This window comes from Phyllobates terribilis, unplaced genomic scaffold (genome assembly GCF_046119375.1).
Source record: "Phyllobates terribilis strain yellow unplaced genomic scaffold, ASM4611937v1 Scaffold_4__5_contigs__length_816908805, whole genome shotgun sequence".
NCBI classification, from domain to species: Eukaryota; Metazoa; Chordata; class Amphibia; order Anura; family Dendrobatidae; genus Phyllobates; species Phyllobates terribilis.
The window spans coordinates 620493744-620509441 of NW_027362764.1; the positions used below are offsets into that span (position 1 = coordinate 620493744).

At 42.5% G+C, this 15698-nt stretch overlaps 1 protein-coding gene across 6 annotated transcripts in view; it reads left to right on the forward strand.

Annotated features, from left to right (window-relative positions):
• TGS1 (trimethylguanosine synthase 1) overlaps positions 1 to 14988 on the forward strand; it is a 55275-nt gene extending 40287 nt beyond the window's left edge. For 2 of the 6 annotated variants that reach the window (XM_073679307.1, XM_073679311.1), the window contains 2 exons: positions 12546 to 12647; positions 13051 to 14988. In XM_073679307.1, the coding sequence (XP_073535408.1) occupies positions 12546 to 12647; positions 13051 to 13161 (213 nt within the window). In that variant the 3' untranslated portion in view covers positions 13162 to 14988. Of the gene's footprint in view, positions 1 to 9091; positions 9143 to 12545; positions 12648 to 12759; positions 12812 to 13050 lie in introns of those variants that run through there. The other 4 variants (XM_073679308.1, XM_073679306.1, XM_073679309.1 and 1 more) reach the window with 4 other exon arrangements.
• Positions 14989 to 15698: the final 710 nt, after the last annotated feature.

Consider the following 15698-nt stretch of genomic DNA (forward strand, 5'->3'; position numbering starts at 1 on the left):
CATGTTCAGCCTCCATCTCAGATATCACCACATCAGTTACAAGCTGGAAGCACTGCAGTACTGCCTCAGCCAAGCGGCAACAGGCTGTGCTGAAACTCATAAGCTTAGGCGATAAACCTCACACTGCTTGTGAGTTGTGGACAGCTGTGAAAGAGCAGGCAGATATGTGGCTGAGACCGCTGAACCTACATCCAGGCATGGTCGTGTGTGACAATGGCCGTAACCTGGTGGCTGCTCTAAGGCGAGGCGAGATCACACGCGTACCATGCCTGGCTCATGTGCTTAACCTCGTGGTTGCCAGATCTGCTCGTCAAAGTACGCCGCCTGTCAGCTCATTTTCGCAAGTCTGTTACAGTTTCCGCCGCCCTTGCTGTGTTGCAGCAGCGTTTGCAGCTTCCGGCACACCGACTGGTATGTGATGTCCCCACACGTTGGAACTCTACCCTCCACATGTTGTAAAGGATTTGTGAGCAGAAGAGAGCAGTTGTGGAGTACCAGCAGCAACAAGGCCATCGATATTCAGGTCAGACTCCACACATAAGACCTCAGGAGTGGACCTGGATGTCTGACATATGTACCATCTTGACAAACTTTGCGGAGTTCACCAAGATGGTGAGTGGCGATGACGCCATCATTAGCGTCAGCATCCCACTTGTCTGTCTTTTGCAACGCTCTCTGCAGAGAATTAAAGAGGAGGCATTGCAGCCAGAGTATGATGAGATGGATCAAGAAGCTGTAGCGGGCGATTATACACAGCCCAGCCTCATCTCATCCCAACGTGCATTGGGGAACAATGAGGGAGAGGAGGAGGAGGAAGAACAGGATCTGGTATCATGCGCTGTAGACGGTAGTACCTGTACAACTGTCATATCGTCGGTTCAGCGTGGGTGGCTTGAGGACAGGGGGGAGGAGGAGGAGAGCATGGTCAGTCGTCATCTTGGTGAGGACACGGAAGTTTTGCCCGTTACCAGTTTGGCATTCATGGCTGACTTTATGTTACGCTGCCTTAACCGTGACACTCGCGTTGTCAAAATGTTGGGTGACAGTCATTACTGGTTGGTGACACTTTTAGACCCCCGCTACAAGGAGAACTTTCACTCTCTTATTCCTGAGGTGGAGAGGTCTACAAAAATGGGGCAGTACCAGAAGGCCCTTGCTGCAGAACTGTTAAAAAAAATTCCCATCTGAACACTCTAGCGGCAGAGGTCACAGTTCGTTGCCCAACCAAGGCGTACAGGCGAGAGAGACGCAACTCCAATCTAGCAGAGACAGGGGAACACTGTCAACGTTCTGGGACAGTTTTCTGAGACCCGCCCAGCTTACAGGCCCTGAGGCGCGGGGTACTCTCACAAGAAGTGGAAAGTTTCAAAAGATGGTGAGGGAGTACCTTGCCGACCGTACCAGCGTCCTACGTGATTTCTCTGTGCCTTTTAATTATTGGGTATCCTAGCTGGACACTTGGAATGAACTCTATCTGGACGCCTTGGAGGTCCTTGCCTGCCCTGCCGCTAGCGTGTTATCGGAGCGTGTTTTTAGTGCCTCTGGGGGAATTATAACTGATAAGTGCACTCGTCTGTCAACTGACCATGCTGACAAGCTGACCCTTATCAAAATGAACAAGGGCTGGATTGGGCCAGACTTCTCATCACCACCAAATGACAGCAGAGTAACCTAAAGTCAAATCCACTGTGTTATTTCAGGAGGTGTACTCCCATGCACCGCTTCATACCCACACATGGGTTTACGCTTCCTCATTTCGGCTGTATTTTGCTCTTATCCTCCGCCTCCACCACCAATATACCACCTGGGTGACCGTGGTCCGTGTTGCCAGCATTACAAGTTACGTCCGTCCTAATTTTTGGCAGCTTTTGCTTGGAAGGCATAGGCAAAGACTATGGGAGACCAACTCCCCAATAATGAGAATAATGTTTTTAATATGCTGTACTGCATGGCTCTTGTAAGGGGCATGAAAACAGTCTTGTTAAGCTACTGTGACCTCCACCACTTTTCCAAGGGGCATTAAAACCGTGTTGTTAAACCACTCTGAACTCCACAGCTCTTCCAAGGGGCATTAAAACCGTCTTGTTAAGCTACTGTGACCTCCACCACTCTTCCAAGGGGCATTGATATTGTCTTTTTATTCCACTGCGACCTCCACCACTCTTCCAAGGGGCATTAAAACTGTCTTGTTAAGCTACTGTGACCTCCACGTCTCTTCTAAGGGGCATTAAAACCGTCTTGTTAAACCACTCTGAACTCCACAGCTCTTCCAAGGGGCATTGAAATGTTGTTTTTAGTTACCTCTAACCTCCACGACTTCCAACGGGCATTGCATTTCCTCCTAATTTTAGTCAGCTTTTGCTTTTCAATGCATAGGCGAACACTAAGGGAGACCCACTCCCCAATAATGGGTAGAAGGTTTTTAGTACGCTGTAATCCACGTCTGTTTCAAGGGGCATTGCAGTTCCTCATAATTTTTGGAAAGCCTTCCATTCACTGCTTAGGCCAACAGTGTACAGGAGACCCAGTTGCTATAAATGGGGAAAAAACGGTTTAGTTAAGGCCCTCTGACCTCCATGTCACTTCCAAGGGGCATTGGAGTGCCTTGAAATTTTTGGTAGGCATTGCACTCACAGTATGCCCTATAACTGTGTAGCCGATCGCTCCTTTTGGTACAGAAACACATCCTACAAGATGTGTGGTTGACTGGCCTGATATTGATATCAATGTTCCCTGCTCCTCCTGCTCTTTCTCCTTTGCCACCACCTCATCAATCATTCATCACCTGAAGCTTTGTTTTAACGGGAGTCATAGAACTGGGATAGTAGCAGGAAAACATCCAGCAATCCTCGGAGGAGGTAGGATATGCGCCAAAACGCAGACCACCTCAGGCCTAGCTACTACTACATACATGCGCTTGCATTCCAAGGAACAGAAAGCTAAGGAGATGGATGGCCTCATGATCATGAATAATTTACTCGTTGTGTAGGAGGCCGACCACTGCTGCTGTCTACTTTCTGAACTTTGTGTTAAAGCCTGATTGACCCAGGACCCACAATCCTCTATGTCTGGAGGACGTGTTGCATCCCAGTGTCCAACTGTGTCCCGGCTTCCACAATATTAACCCAGTGTGAAGGTGTCCGTCAGATGGACCATCCCTGGCCACATTCACTTGTCCACGTGTTTGTGGTTAGGCTGTCCTTCAAATAGGGGCGGCTGGGGACCGTGTGTGGGCACCCTTTCGCCGGGCGGCTGGTGACTGAGTATGGATACCAGGCTGCCGACGCAGCCATGACGTGGTGGCCAGATTCCGCCTCCACATGCCTAAAAGGCCCAATTTCAAATGCAAGCAAGCAGTATGGTATTGCAGCCTGGGGGTGGGTGGGTGGCAGGCTCCATACTTGCGCTTGCATTGCAAGCAATGGGGGAGGTACAATTGAACACTGCCCTGGGACAAGGACTTGCACGGGGATAGTTGCAAGTCTGCATCTTCTGATGCGGTAAGGATCACTTCTGATGGGCACACTTTTAGGCAGTAACCTGGGATTCAGAGATGCTTCCAGGGGCCTTCCCCATGCTTTTCCCATGTCTTTTCAGCACTGTATGCATGTGTCACAAGGACACATGGCCAGATAAGGTTGTAAAATGTTAAAATGACATTTCCCGGTGAATGCATTTGTCACGGTTGAAAGCAATACAAAAGTGCAAAAAACGCATAAAAAATGTTACTTGTGAACATAGCCCAAGGTGTGGAGGAGTATTTTTGTTTTTAGTTATTTATTTTACCTTATACACAAGTCTTTACCCTGGAAAGGATGTTCCTTAACATATTTCACAGGAAAGCACTTTCAGTTTCGTTTTCGAACGTTTTATTGTGAGCCCGTAAAAGTGGCTTAATACCTCTGACCACGTTGTTGACAGCAGTGACCTGGGGGTCAGAAATGCTTCCTGGGGCGATCCCCATGCTCTCCCCATGTCATTTGAGCACGGTCACCATCGTTTTGGGCACTTTTTAGGCTTTCTACAGACTGTCAGGGGGTGCCACCGCAAAAATGCTCGGGTCTCCCATAGACTAACATTGGGCTCGTTGTTCGGGTTGAGCACCCGAGTATCACGGCGAGCTCGGCCCGAGCTTCGAGCTCCCGAGCATTTTAGTGCTCTCTCAACACTAATTATAACATATACAATAAGAAAAAAGGTCGGCACCGAGGTCTTCTTCTGTTGCAACAGGTGTCATATAAAACTTAAGTATAGAAAAAAAAATGATGTTAAGGCATGGATTCCCTAAACATAAAAAATTATGAACCACGGATACCTAAGCTACTGCAATGCCCTGCACATGTGACAATAGACATAGCGAATTAGAAGAACTATACTACATTTCTAATTAGAGGTATTTGCTAATATTATTACACTTACTACATATTGGAATAGGATCTTGGAGATGGGAATACCCCTTTAAGGTTTATAGCGGCAGATCACAGCATCATTGGGTTTAGGTTTATTGCATGAAAGATCATCCAAAACAAAGATCTCAGCCTTTTACGCAGGGGAAAAAGAGAAGTGATATGTTGTGAATATTTTTGAACACCGTGTCAATCACTTCCTTATTTAGAGAAATAGATCTTATTACTGAGAACTGAGGCCATCTGGACAATAAAACCTGTTTATGTAAAACCACGCTAAAGTACTCCAGTGTGGGCGTCTGTGGCAAGTGTGGACACAAAAATGCCTTGTAATTACCTTCTTAAAAAGGGGTGTACACGAGTCAGAAGTACATTGAACTCTGCTAGGTTCTTGTAATTCCACCTTGTTAAGTGACTGGCAAAAATTTTGAACTGTTTTTCTTTGAAAAATCAACAAATAACCTTACTATGCAACTTCTCAGCTTCCTGACATCTGTTATATTAAATAGTAATTTAATAAATCATGGCTATAGGGACAAGAATCATTGACAAGTCGTTTCCAAGAGCAGCACGATACACAGTTTTGGGGCTGTTTCAGATGTCCTTTTGAAAAATGTCTAGCTTATGTCATCATATATGATTCTAAAGATCATCAGACAATTACCTATTGTTTATATCAGGTATTTGTTTAAAAGCTTTTAATTTTTTTTTGTTAATTTTCTATATCACTATATAAAAATACTAGGTTTAAAGGCACCTGGAAGCACCTTTATGTGATAATATTTCAATAGAGCTAAGAAAGTCTTCTGAAGCAGGAGTTGATGTCCTCACATGCCTTTGTCAACAGATATAGTCAACTCTTAAATGGCCAAAGGACTGAACAAGATCGGGGTTTATTCCTATTACAAATAAGGGAGATGCTAATGACAATGGAAACTATCATTCTATTGCGCTCCTACCTCATGCCAGCAAAATAATACTGAAGAACTTACAAAGGCTGTTACAGCCTAACTTTGACACAGAGCTGCCAGAAGAACAAGCAGGATTAAGAAAAGGCAGAGGAATAAGAGATATATGATTGCTCAGAATACAACAAGGAGATCTATTTTTGCTTCATAGACTACAGCAAAGTCTTCCACTATGTTGATCACCAGAAATTTTGTAATACCATGAAGGATATGGGAGTGCCGAACCATCTGATCAGCCTCATTAGGAACTTACATTTACCAAGAAGCAACAGTCCAAACAGAACACTTTGATACGACATGGTTCAAAGGAGAGAGCGGCGTCATACAAGACTGCACCCTGTCACCATTTCTCTTCAATTTATATGTAGAAACTTTTCATAAATTCTGAACTTTCCAATAAAGAAGGAATCAAAATTAAAATGAATCATCAACAATCTTTAAATACGCAAATGATATAAAATTGATTGCAACAAGCGTAGATGGAATGAAGGACTTATTACGGAGTGTCAAGATGGAAGGCTCGAAAATGAGACTGATACTCAACACAAAGAAGACAAACATATTGACTACTGCCAGGTACGACCGACACACATTTGAGATGGATGGCGAAAAGCTAGAAGTTGTACAGGACTTCAGCTTACTCTGATCGATGATCACTCAAGATGCTGCAACGACACCAGAAGTCAATAGAATGTCTATGGGCAAAACAACAATGAAGTCACTGGACAAGGTCTTCAAATCAATGAACATTTCACTGGCAACGAAGACAGTTTAGGTTTGGTCTTTTCTGTGGTAACATACGGATGCGAAACCTTGACTATAAGGAAACAAGACAGAAGAATTGACGCCTTTGAAATGTGCTGCTAGAGAAGAATGTTTCAATACTGTGCATGGCAAGAAGAACAAACAAATCAATTTTGGAACTAATCAACCCAGATATGTCACTCAAAAGAAGGAGCACCAATTTACGATTTCCCTACTTTGGGCAAATCATACGAAGAAAGAAATCACTGGAGAATGACATCATGGTTTGAAGAATAGAGCTAACAGGGCGAAGAAGAAAACCAGCAACCCGATGGCTTGATACTATCAAAATAATGGCAGAGAAGACCCTGGTGGAACTATCTAGCAATGCATAAGATCAAGCTCCCTACAAATCGTTCATCTATCAAGTGGCCATGAATCGAGATTGAGCGGAAGGCTGAAAAATAAAAAAAAAAAAACACAAAAAATAGGTTTATCCCCTTTACCCCCGAAGGTGTTTTGCACGTTAATGACCAGGCCAATTTTTACAAATCTGACCACTGTCACTTTGAGGTAACCACTCTGGAACGCTTCGACGGATCCCCCTGATGCTGAGATTGTTTTTTTCGTGACATATTGTATTTCATGATGGTGATAAAATTTCTTCGATATGACTTGCGTTACTTTGTGAAAAAATCGGAAATTTCAACCTTTGAATTTTTATGCCCTTAAATCAGAGAGATATGTCACACAAAATAGTTAATAAATAATATTGTCAATGTAATAACAACACAATGTCTACTTTATATCAGCACAATTTTGGAACCAACATTTTTTTTAGTTAGGAAGTTATAAGGGCTAAATCTTGACCAGTGATTTCTCATTTTTCCCACAAAGTTTACAAAACCATTTTTTTACTGACCACATCACATTTGAAGGGCCTTTATGACAAAAAATACCCAAAAGTGACACCATTCTAAAAACTGCACCCCTCAAGGTGCTCAAAACCACATTCAAGAAGCTTATTTAACCCTTCAGGTGCTTCACAGGAATTTTTGGAATGTGGAAGAAAACAATGAACATTTTAACTTTTTTTCGCAAAAATGTTATTTTAGACCCAAATTTTTTTATTTTCGCAAGGGTATCAGGAAAAAATGGACCCCTCACTGCGCACAATCTATCTAACTTCCTAATGCCTGGTGACCCGGATGTCGCCACCATGGCAATGATCGGGAGCCCGCGCACACAGCGCGGGGTCTCCGATCCAAGGTAAGAGGGGCGCTCTTACCTCTGTCTGCTCCCGCAATGCTGCGATCGCAGCATTTCGGAGGTTAATGTGTCGGGAGCGGTGCGGGACCGCTCCTGGCACATAGTACAGGGTGTCAGCTGTTAGAATCAGCTGACACCTGGCGGCAATCGCGCCCGCACAGCCTCTGTGCAGGCGCAATCGGTGAGGCGTAATAATACGTACCTGGTCATTAAGGCCCAGGTCACAGATACGTATTACGCCCCACGTCAGAAAGGGGTTAATGTCGGGCTCATACTCCCTGTTGTTTTCTAGCTATATAGTGGGGAAAATAAGTATTTGATACACTGCCGATTTTCCTGGTTTTCCCATCTACAAAGAATGGAGAGGTCTGTAATTTTTATCGTAGGTACACTTCAACTGTGAGAGACAAAATCTTAAAAAAAATGCAGAAAATCACATTGTATGATTTTTACATAATTTGAATTTTGTTGCATGGAATAAGTATTTGATACAATAGAAAATAGAATCTAATATTTGGTACAGAAACCTTTATTTGCACTTACAGAGGTCAGATGTTTCCTGTAGTTTTTGACCAAGTTTGCACACACTGCAGCAGGGATTTTGGCCCACTCCTCCATACAGATCTTCTCCAGATCTTTCAGGTTTTGGACTGTCACTGGGCAACATTGAGTTTCAGCTCCCTCCAAAGATTTTCTATTGGGTTCAGGTCTGGAGACTGGCTAGCCCACTCCAGGACCTTGAAATGCTTCTTACGGAGCCACGACCCATCTTACTGAGGGAAGGAGGTTATTGGCCAAATCTCGCAATACATAGCCCCATCCATCCTCCCTTCAATACAGTGCATTCGTCCTGTCCCCTTTGCAGAAAACAGTCCCCAAAGTATGATGTTTCCCCCACCATGCTTCACGGTTTGGACGGTGTTGTTGGGTTTGTACTCCTCCTTCTTCTTCTTCCTCCAAACACGGCGAGTGGAGTTGATACCAAAAAGTTCTATTTTGGTCTCATTTGATCACATGACCTTCTTCCATGCCTCCTCTGGAACATCAAGATGGTCATTGGTGAACTTCATACGGGTCTGGACATGTGTTGGCTTGAGCAGGGGGACCGTTCGTGCCCTGCAGGATTTTAATCCATGACGGCGTAGTGTGTTACTAACGGTAATGTTTGAGACCCTGGTCCCATCTCTCTTGAGGTCATTGACCAGGTCCTCCTGTGTAGTTCTGGGCTGATTCCTGACCTTTCTCAGAATGATCCTTACCCCACGAGGTGAGATTTTGCATGGAGCCCCAGACCAAGGAAGATTGACAGGCATCTTGAGTTTCTTCCATTTCTAAGAATTGTGCCAACAGTAGTTGCCTTCTCACCAAGCTGCTTGCTTATTTGTCCTATAGCCCATCCCTGCCTTTTTCAGGTCTACAATTTTGTTCCTGATGTCCTTAGACAGCTCTTTGGTCTTGGCCATGGTGGAGAGGTGATTGGAGTGTGATTGAGTGTGTGGACAGATATCAAGTACAGAGTTCAAACAGGTGCAATTAATACAGGTAATGAGTGCAGAGTAGGAGGGCTTCTTAAAGATAAACTTAGGTCTGTGAGAGCCAGAATTCTTGCTGGTTGGTAGGTGATCAAATACTTATTTTATGCAATAAAATGCAAGTTAATTATTTAAAAATCATACAACGTGGTTTTCTGTTTTTTACTTTTAGATTCTGCCTCTCACAGGTGAAGTGTACCTACGATAAAGAATCACAGACCTCTCAATTCTTCATTCTTAGTAGGTGGGAAAACTTGCAAAAACAGCAGTGTATCAAATATGTATTTTTCCCACTGTATGAGCATAGGCCGCAATAAACTGGCTCTGACTCATTGATTTTGACAGGAGAGCTAGACATACTTTGATCTGTGCAAAGGTCATTGTGAAGGGAGGGGGAAAAGGTGAGCTGTGACTGCTGAAGTGTTTGTAAAAAAACAAAACAAAACTGAAGTATGAGACTAGTATAGGCTTAGTGACAAGAATGAAAACTACAAGTTTTCTGATGTTTGGATCAGGAAATCGCACATATTCTGTGAATGTGAGTGAGTGCCACCTAGTGCTAATGAGGTTGAGAATAATGTAACTCTGCTGTTTTTGTTTTTTATACTCCCTAGACAATAAGGAAAACAATATGGGCGCCACATCACAATGCAGGATGGGAGGGAATGGGCCACTGGTTTTGGCATAGGGTGCCTGGTGTATAAAGTACAAAAGTTTTTCAGCATAGGAATGTTGCACATATTTGCGCTTGGGTCTTTGGTTCAATGCCACCAAGGACAACATCTGCAAGGAGTTTCTATGTTCTCCCCATATTTTCGTGGGTTTCCTCCGGGTAATCCGATTTCCTTCCACACTTCACAAACATACCAATAATGAATTTACTGATTGTCATCACTGTCCCCATTGGGACTCAATGTGTGTAAAGCGCTGTGGAATTAATGGCACTACATAAGCAAATAAAATATTTTAGTTCAGAGCAGAAACAGAAACCTAGTAGTGGCTAAGTACCTGCCTGTTGTGCCCTGCGACAACCTGTACTGGCTGAGGCGGTGGTTCTCTGGCTTCATTTGACTTTGTCAACAAAGTAGGTCTTTCGCTCTGCTCTGTCAATGGGGCGTCACTGCCGGCGTCATGCTGATTGACAACAGACTTGCAGGGGAGCTGGCTGTCAGTCAGGATGACATTGGCAATGACAGCCCGATAACAGAGCGCGAGAGAAGGCACATGATTTGATGTCACCAGAAGCAGAAAAATTATCGGTATGATCGGTCTGTGACCGCTCTACGCCAGAATAGGCAGGAGACTAGCAGCTACCTGCCGGTAAGTTCTTGGCCTCCATAGCGAAAAAAACTCAAAATTCCAGATAACCCATTTATTATGAAGTTCGGCAACCAAGTATATGTACATGGGCCTTTGGACAAATGATTTAACTGTGTAGTTACATTGTGTAATGGCTTTTTTTGTACTCGTGTGACTTTTCTAGAAGTCACAGTCCATTTCAAATCGCTCCTTCTATATTTATCTTGGATAATGTCTTCCTTGGAATAATCACTATTACACGCCAACAGATCTGCCTCTAAGGACTTAGAAATTACCAGATCCATGATATCAAGAGGGAAATTCCCATCTTTTAACGTGTGGACATATCACTATATCAAACCCCCACTAGAGCAATGGCTTCACCTAGATATATGCAATCACATTTTCTTATGAGAAAACCCTAATATGTATTAGAGCAGTTGGCTGCAGAATGAAAAAAACATTTAATTTCAAAGGAATGGCAATGAGAAAATGTGATTAATGTGAAGCAATACATTTCAAGTTCAAATTAATTTGGGGATTTAGATGATATTTTAATACAATGCTACGAGCCATGTGAATTTAGAAATTAGGCTTTTCTGGTTATTATTTGGGGATTCGTTCAGATTATAAAAAGAAAAAATGACCAGATTACTCAATGTTAGTATTTTCCTATAAAGCATTACGAGTCCACCCTAAGGCCATATAGAAATAGAAGAGGACTACCTTGTTGGTTGTTAACATTGTTTTTGTTAGTCATCTCAACGAAGGGCCGTGGAAGTCAGTAAGCCCAACTTCCCTCTCTATTTTTCCACATTGATGTCATAAATGGCTCATATTTCTAAACTTTGCTAAATTTCTAATAAAGTGCATATCCAAAAAGCTAATGAATTTAATAGTCTTCAGAATTTGTAATTAGTGATGAGCGAGCGTGCTCGGATAAGGTGTTAACCGCTCAGGTACTATCAGAGTGTCTTCGGCGTGCTCAAAAAATATGTTTGAGTCCCTCTGCTGCATGTCTCGTGGCTTAGACAGCCGCACCACATGCATGGATTGCCTAACAGCCGCGAGACATTCAGCAGCGGGGACTCAAACATATTTTTCGAAGACGCTCTGTTAGCACCCAAGCGTGCTCGGATAACACCATGTATTATAGTTCTTATTTATTTTTAATATTTTTAAGTTGAATTCAGTACATTTCAGCCACGTCTGGCTCTACCTGGCTGACCTTGACTCCACAGTCTTAGCCATTTCATATATTTCCTGTCCATTTATATCTTCTTACAAAACTGATCCTATTATTTTCTATTGTGTCTCCATGAGACACAATATTCTATTGACTTCTCCTTCAAGTGAGTAAAACAAAATTTCTAGAAAACTTTCTCTGTCCGCTGTGGGTGGTGGACATGTGCCAAAAGCGCACAACTTTTATCATTTGAGTACATTTTAGAGTGAAAAGATTGGGATCGTTGTTTAGGCCTTAGACTATGTCCAACTTTGTACTCTGCATCAAACATGCATGTTTTCTTGCTTTGTTTTTATTTTTTTTGTTCTTCTAAATTAAAACCGCATGCTGCAATGTTGATTGATGCATTAAATGGGTTGTCCTGTTTCAAATGTTATTAGTCCCTATGTTTTCATACTCCTTAAAAAAACAAATGGAGCTGTTACTCACCCTCACCTGATTCCGCGGCGGCTCATCTGAATTTTGCAGTGGTTATGTCTACAGAACTCTTAATCGCTGTAGCCAATCACTAGCTTCTATGGCTCATGCCATCTACAATAAAATTTCAAAGAGTGTTATCATCTGACATGTGAATGGCATAATGAAAGTAAATTGTGATCCAAAATATGGCAGTTTTTTTTTTTTTACCTTATCAGAGAGCAGCCTGATATAGGCAAAGAGACTCTGATTCCAGTGATGTTTCACTGTCTTGCTGGGTGCAGCCATTCTCACACAATCAGTGCTTTTAGGTTTAGCAATGAAGCAGAGCTGAGGAAGCTAACCCCGCCCACACCAGGCTCTGTATATACAATGTCCATAGACAGTGAGCTGCCTATCACAGGAGAGGGCTTGTCAGACTAGCATGCACGCTGCTGTGTTCCATCAATGATAATCTCCTGGTGCTAAAACAGTCATTACAAGCAAACAAAACCTCAGATCTTGATGAGCGAGGCAGCGCTGAAATCTGTGTTTTAACCCCAACAGCATGCGGTCTTAAGATTACATAGCAAAAACCTGATGACACATTCCCTTTAATATTTGTCAGTCTTTGCTGTTGCTTATGGGACACTTCTTTAATTTGATTTTTTTATCTCTGATATAGAAAATACATATTACCAGACACAGAAAAGCTTGCCTGTTAATGGATGATTGGGGACCAAACATAGTGGCATTTAGGCCACATAATTCGGCATACATATTTAAGGTACAAGGATATATACAATAATGTGATGCAGACCAAAGCCATCATATGAATAGTGCCTCACCATTCACTAATGTTCTATTCACACACGTTCTGTATTTTCTCTACGGTATAGTCTACAATAATACACCTGTGTTTCCAGAATAAAGGGCTCAGTCACCTGCCAGGTAAACACACACTCAGCCTTTCTATATTCTGTGTTATTTCCATATATATTTGCTTTAATGTTTTCAACATTTACCTTGTCCAGAGGGCATCAGGTGTAGCCCTGGCCCAAGTACAGACCATGCAAGGCGGATACACTGATTATTTTTTATTATAGGGTAACGGTTTTGCTAATTGAACTGCTTTCATCATTATCATCTGTGCGGATGGTTGTCCTAATAACATATCACCCTCGCTCTAGGTGGCGTCCCTCGCTGGCCCTGGCGGACAAGTTGAAATAGAGCAGAACTTCCTAAACAAGAAGTTGAAGACTATGACTGTCTATTTTGGAGATTTAATTCGAAAATTATGAATGCAAACGTGTCTGGGAAGCCTAGTTCTGACCAAGAGGAGGGTCTTTTTAAGGTCTGCTTAAAAGCAGTTTAGAAAAATTGTTTTTAATATTCTGTTTTAAAATAATGTTATCATCCTGAGACATTAACTAGCCGTTCACCAAAACTATCGCAGATGCTGTTCTGGGAGTAAATTATTAGTTGAGCTTGTAGTATGATGTATATGATCTGCTTTCAGTCAGTCTCATCTTTCACCTTTTAGAAACTATGACTTCTATATGGCGAGAGACTCCGGCTGTCACTCTGTGTATCCATATCCCTCCTGTAGCTCTGTGCACGAGCCTCATGAATAGACTTCAGTATATACATCCACTGTATGGACATGTGTCAATAGGAGGCATGGCCAGCTAGGCTCGCTCACATGCTGGCTTCTGGCTAAAAGAGCTAAAACATGGATGCTTCCTTTGAGAAACTTTGGCAATTTTGACCGTAGGTTGTGTCTCCATTCACTTAAAGGGGTTGCCCAGTCCAAATCGATAACTCTGCACTCACACTGTGTGACTGCAGACTTACAAATCCCAACCCCTCCCCCAGGGCACGCACTGTGCGCTGCATGGATTCGCCGGTTTCTAAGCAGAGACCAGAAGATATGTATGAGTTATACATGCTCCCGGGCAGAGGCTGTCCAGTGGGCGCTTCCACGCTCTCTAGTCGGCCACGCCCACTGGACGACAGTGTCACTAGTCAGGGTGTGGCCTCGCTCTATACAAATGTATGGAGCGAGGCCATGCCCAATGGGCGGGCTCTGACCTGGAGTATGTATAACTCATACATTCCCTGCGAATCCTCACCGTGCACAGTGCGTGCTCTGGGGGGATTCATAAGTCTGCAGTCACACAGAGAGACACACAGAGTGACTGCAGACTTATCAATTTGGACCGGACAACCCCTTTAAATGGAGTAGGGCTGCAACGTTTCACACAGCCCATAGCTAGAAGTGGGGCTTCTTGAAATAAACCTGTTTTATGTAACCTCATACAACCCCTTTAAGGAATGTAACTTACAAAGCAACAACATTTACATTGCAGAGAATGGCCTATCATTAATATGAGGGCTGATTTTAGATGATATTCCAAATAGAAGATCCATTCAACTGCATTCATAAGCCTAGAGGACGCTACCTGTGATTGCTGGGCTTGTGACTACTATGGGCTCATAACCGATTTATGACAGATTGACTTTAGATGGAGTCAGCCACCAGGTTTTTGCCACTTACATTGAGAGCAGCATGTTGTTGAGACAGAAATCCTAATTCCAGCAATGTATCACTGGGATGCTTGGTGTAGTCTTTGATACCGTCCTGTTGATAAAACAATGATTTTATCACTAGGCTATACTAAACCGCAGCCATGTAGTCCAATCTTACCCCCACCCCTGATTGTCAGCTTTCTGCCTATGCACAGTGTACACAGAAAGCTGCCAATCAGTGGTGTGGTCAGGTTATACAGAGCTCAGCATTCAGAGAACTGCTAGATCTGCAGCAGAGAAAATATTGATTTTATCAAACCTGCAGAAACCAGTAAAGTAAGTTATACATCACTGAAATTGGGGTCTCTACATCATGCTGCTCTCAAAACCTAGAGACAGATTCCTTTACATGCATTAATAGAAGTTTGATCATATTTGCTACTGGCATTTCTCTGGTACAGTTCCAGTAAATGGTACCATCTGGCTTGCTTTCTTGTATATTTTTATTGTTTAGCTTTTTTTTCTTAATAGAAGGTTTATATGACTCTGTGTCTTAAGATGGGTAATCTTTATCTTACAACCATGGTGTTTTCATTTTGTAAAAATATTTTGATATGTTGAAAAGTAAACATTTTTGGAAATAAATGGTTATATTGCATAATAAAATGATTATTGTATAGTAATTTCTGCTCATGTTATATTTTAATACTGTTGCAGATTTTAGCTATTTTTGCTGCAGCGTTCATTTCTGATCAGTGTGTTATTGATCTATAGATTTGATGTAAAAAAAAAAAAAAAAAAAAAGGAGCACAACAAAAGGACAGGAGATCCCACAATCTCCTCATTCACAGGTATCCTAAAGGGGATAAACCATACTAATCCAAGATAAATATAATAATAGCAATGGGGACTGTATTATTAAAACCTAACTTTTATTGTTATTATATGAAATAACTCTAAGTTCCCAAAAATACCTATATCAAGTATGAATGTATAAAATACAATAATAGGTATAAAAGACCTAGATGGAAGCTAATCCTATTCTGACAATGTCCAGTCCAAAATAAAGGCAGTCCACATAACGCCAGACCCGCCCCAAACAGAGAGACATTGGGTCACAACCTCAATTGTTCAACTATCATGAAAAATGGAGTACAAAATTGGGACGATCTCACCCATAGAGCTGTTATGACACGGCCCTGGGATCTCCAGTCATGTCACTCAGGTTCCTGGTCATCATTTTTGGCAGTCTCTATGGGTGAGATCGTCAGGTTTTTGTACTCCCAATTTTCACGATTATTTTATGATT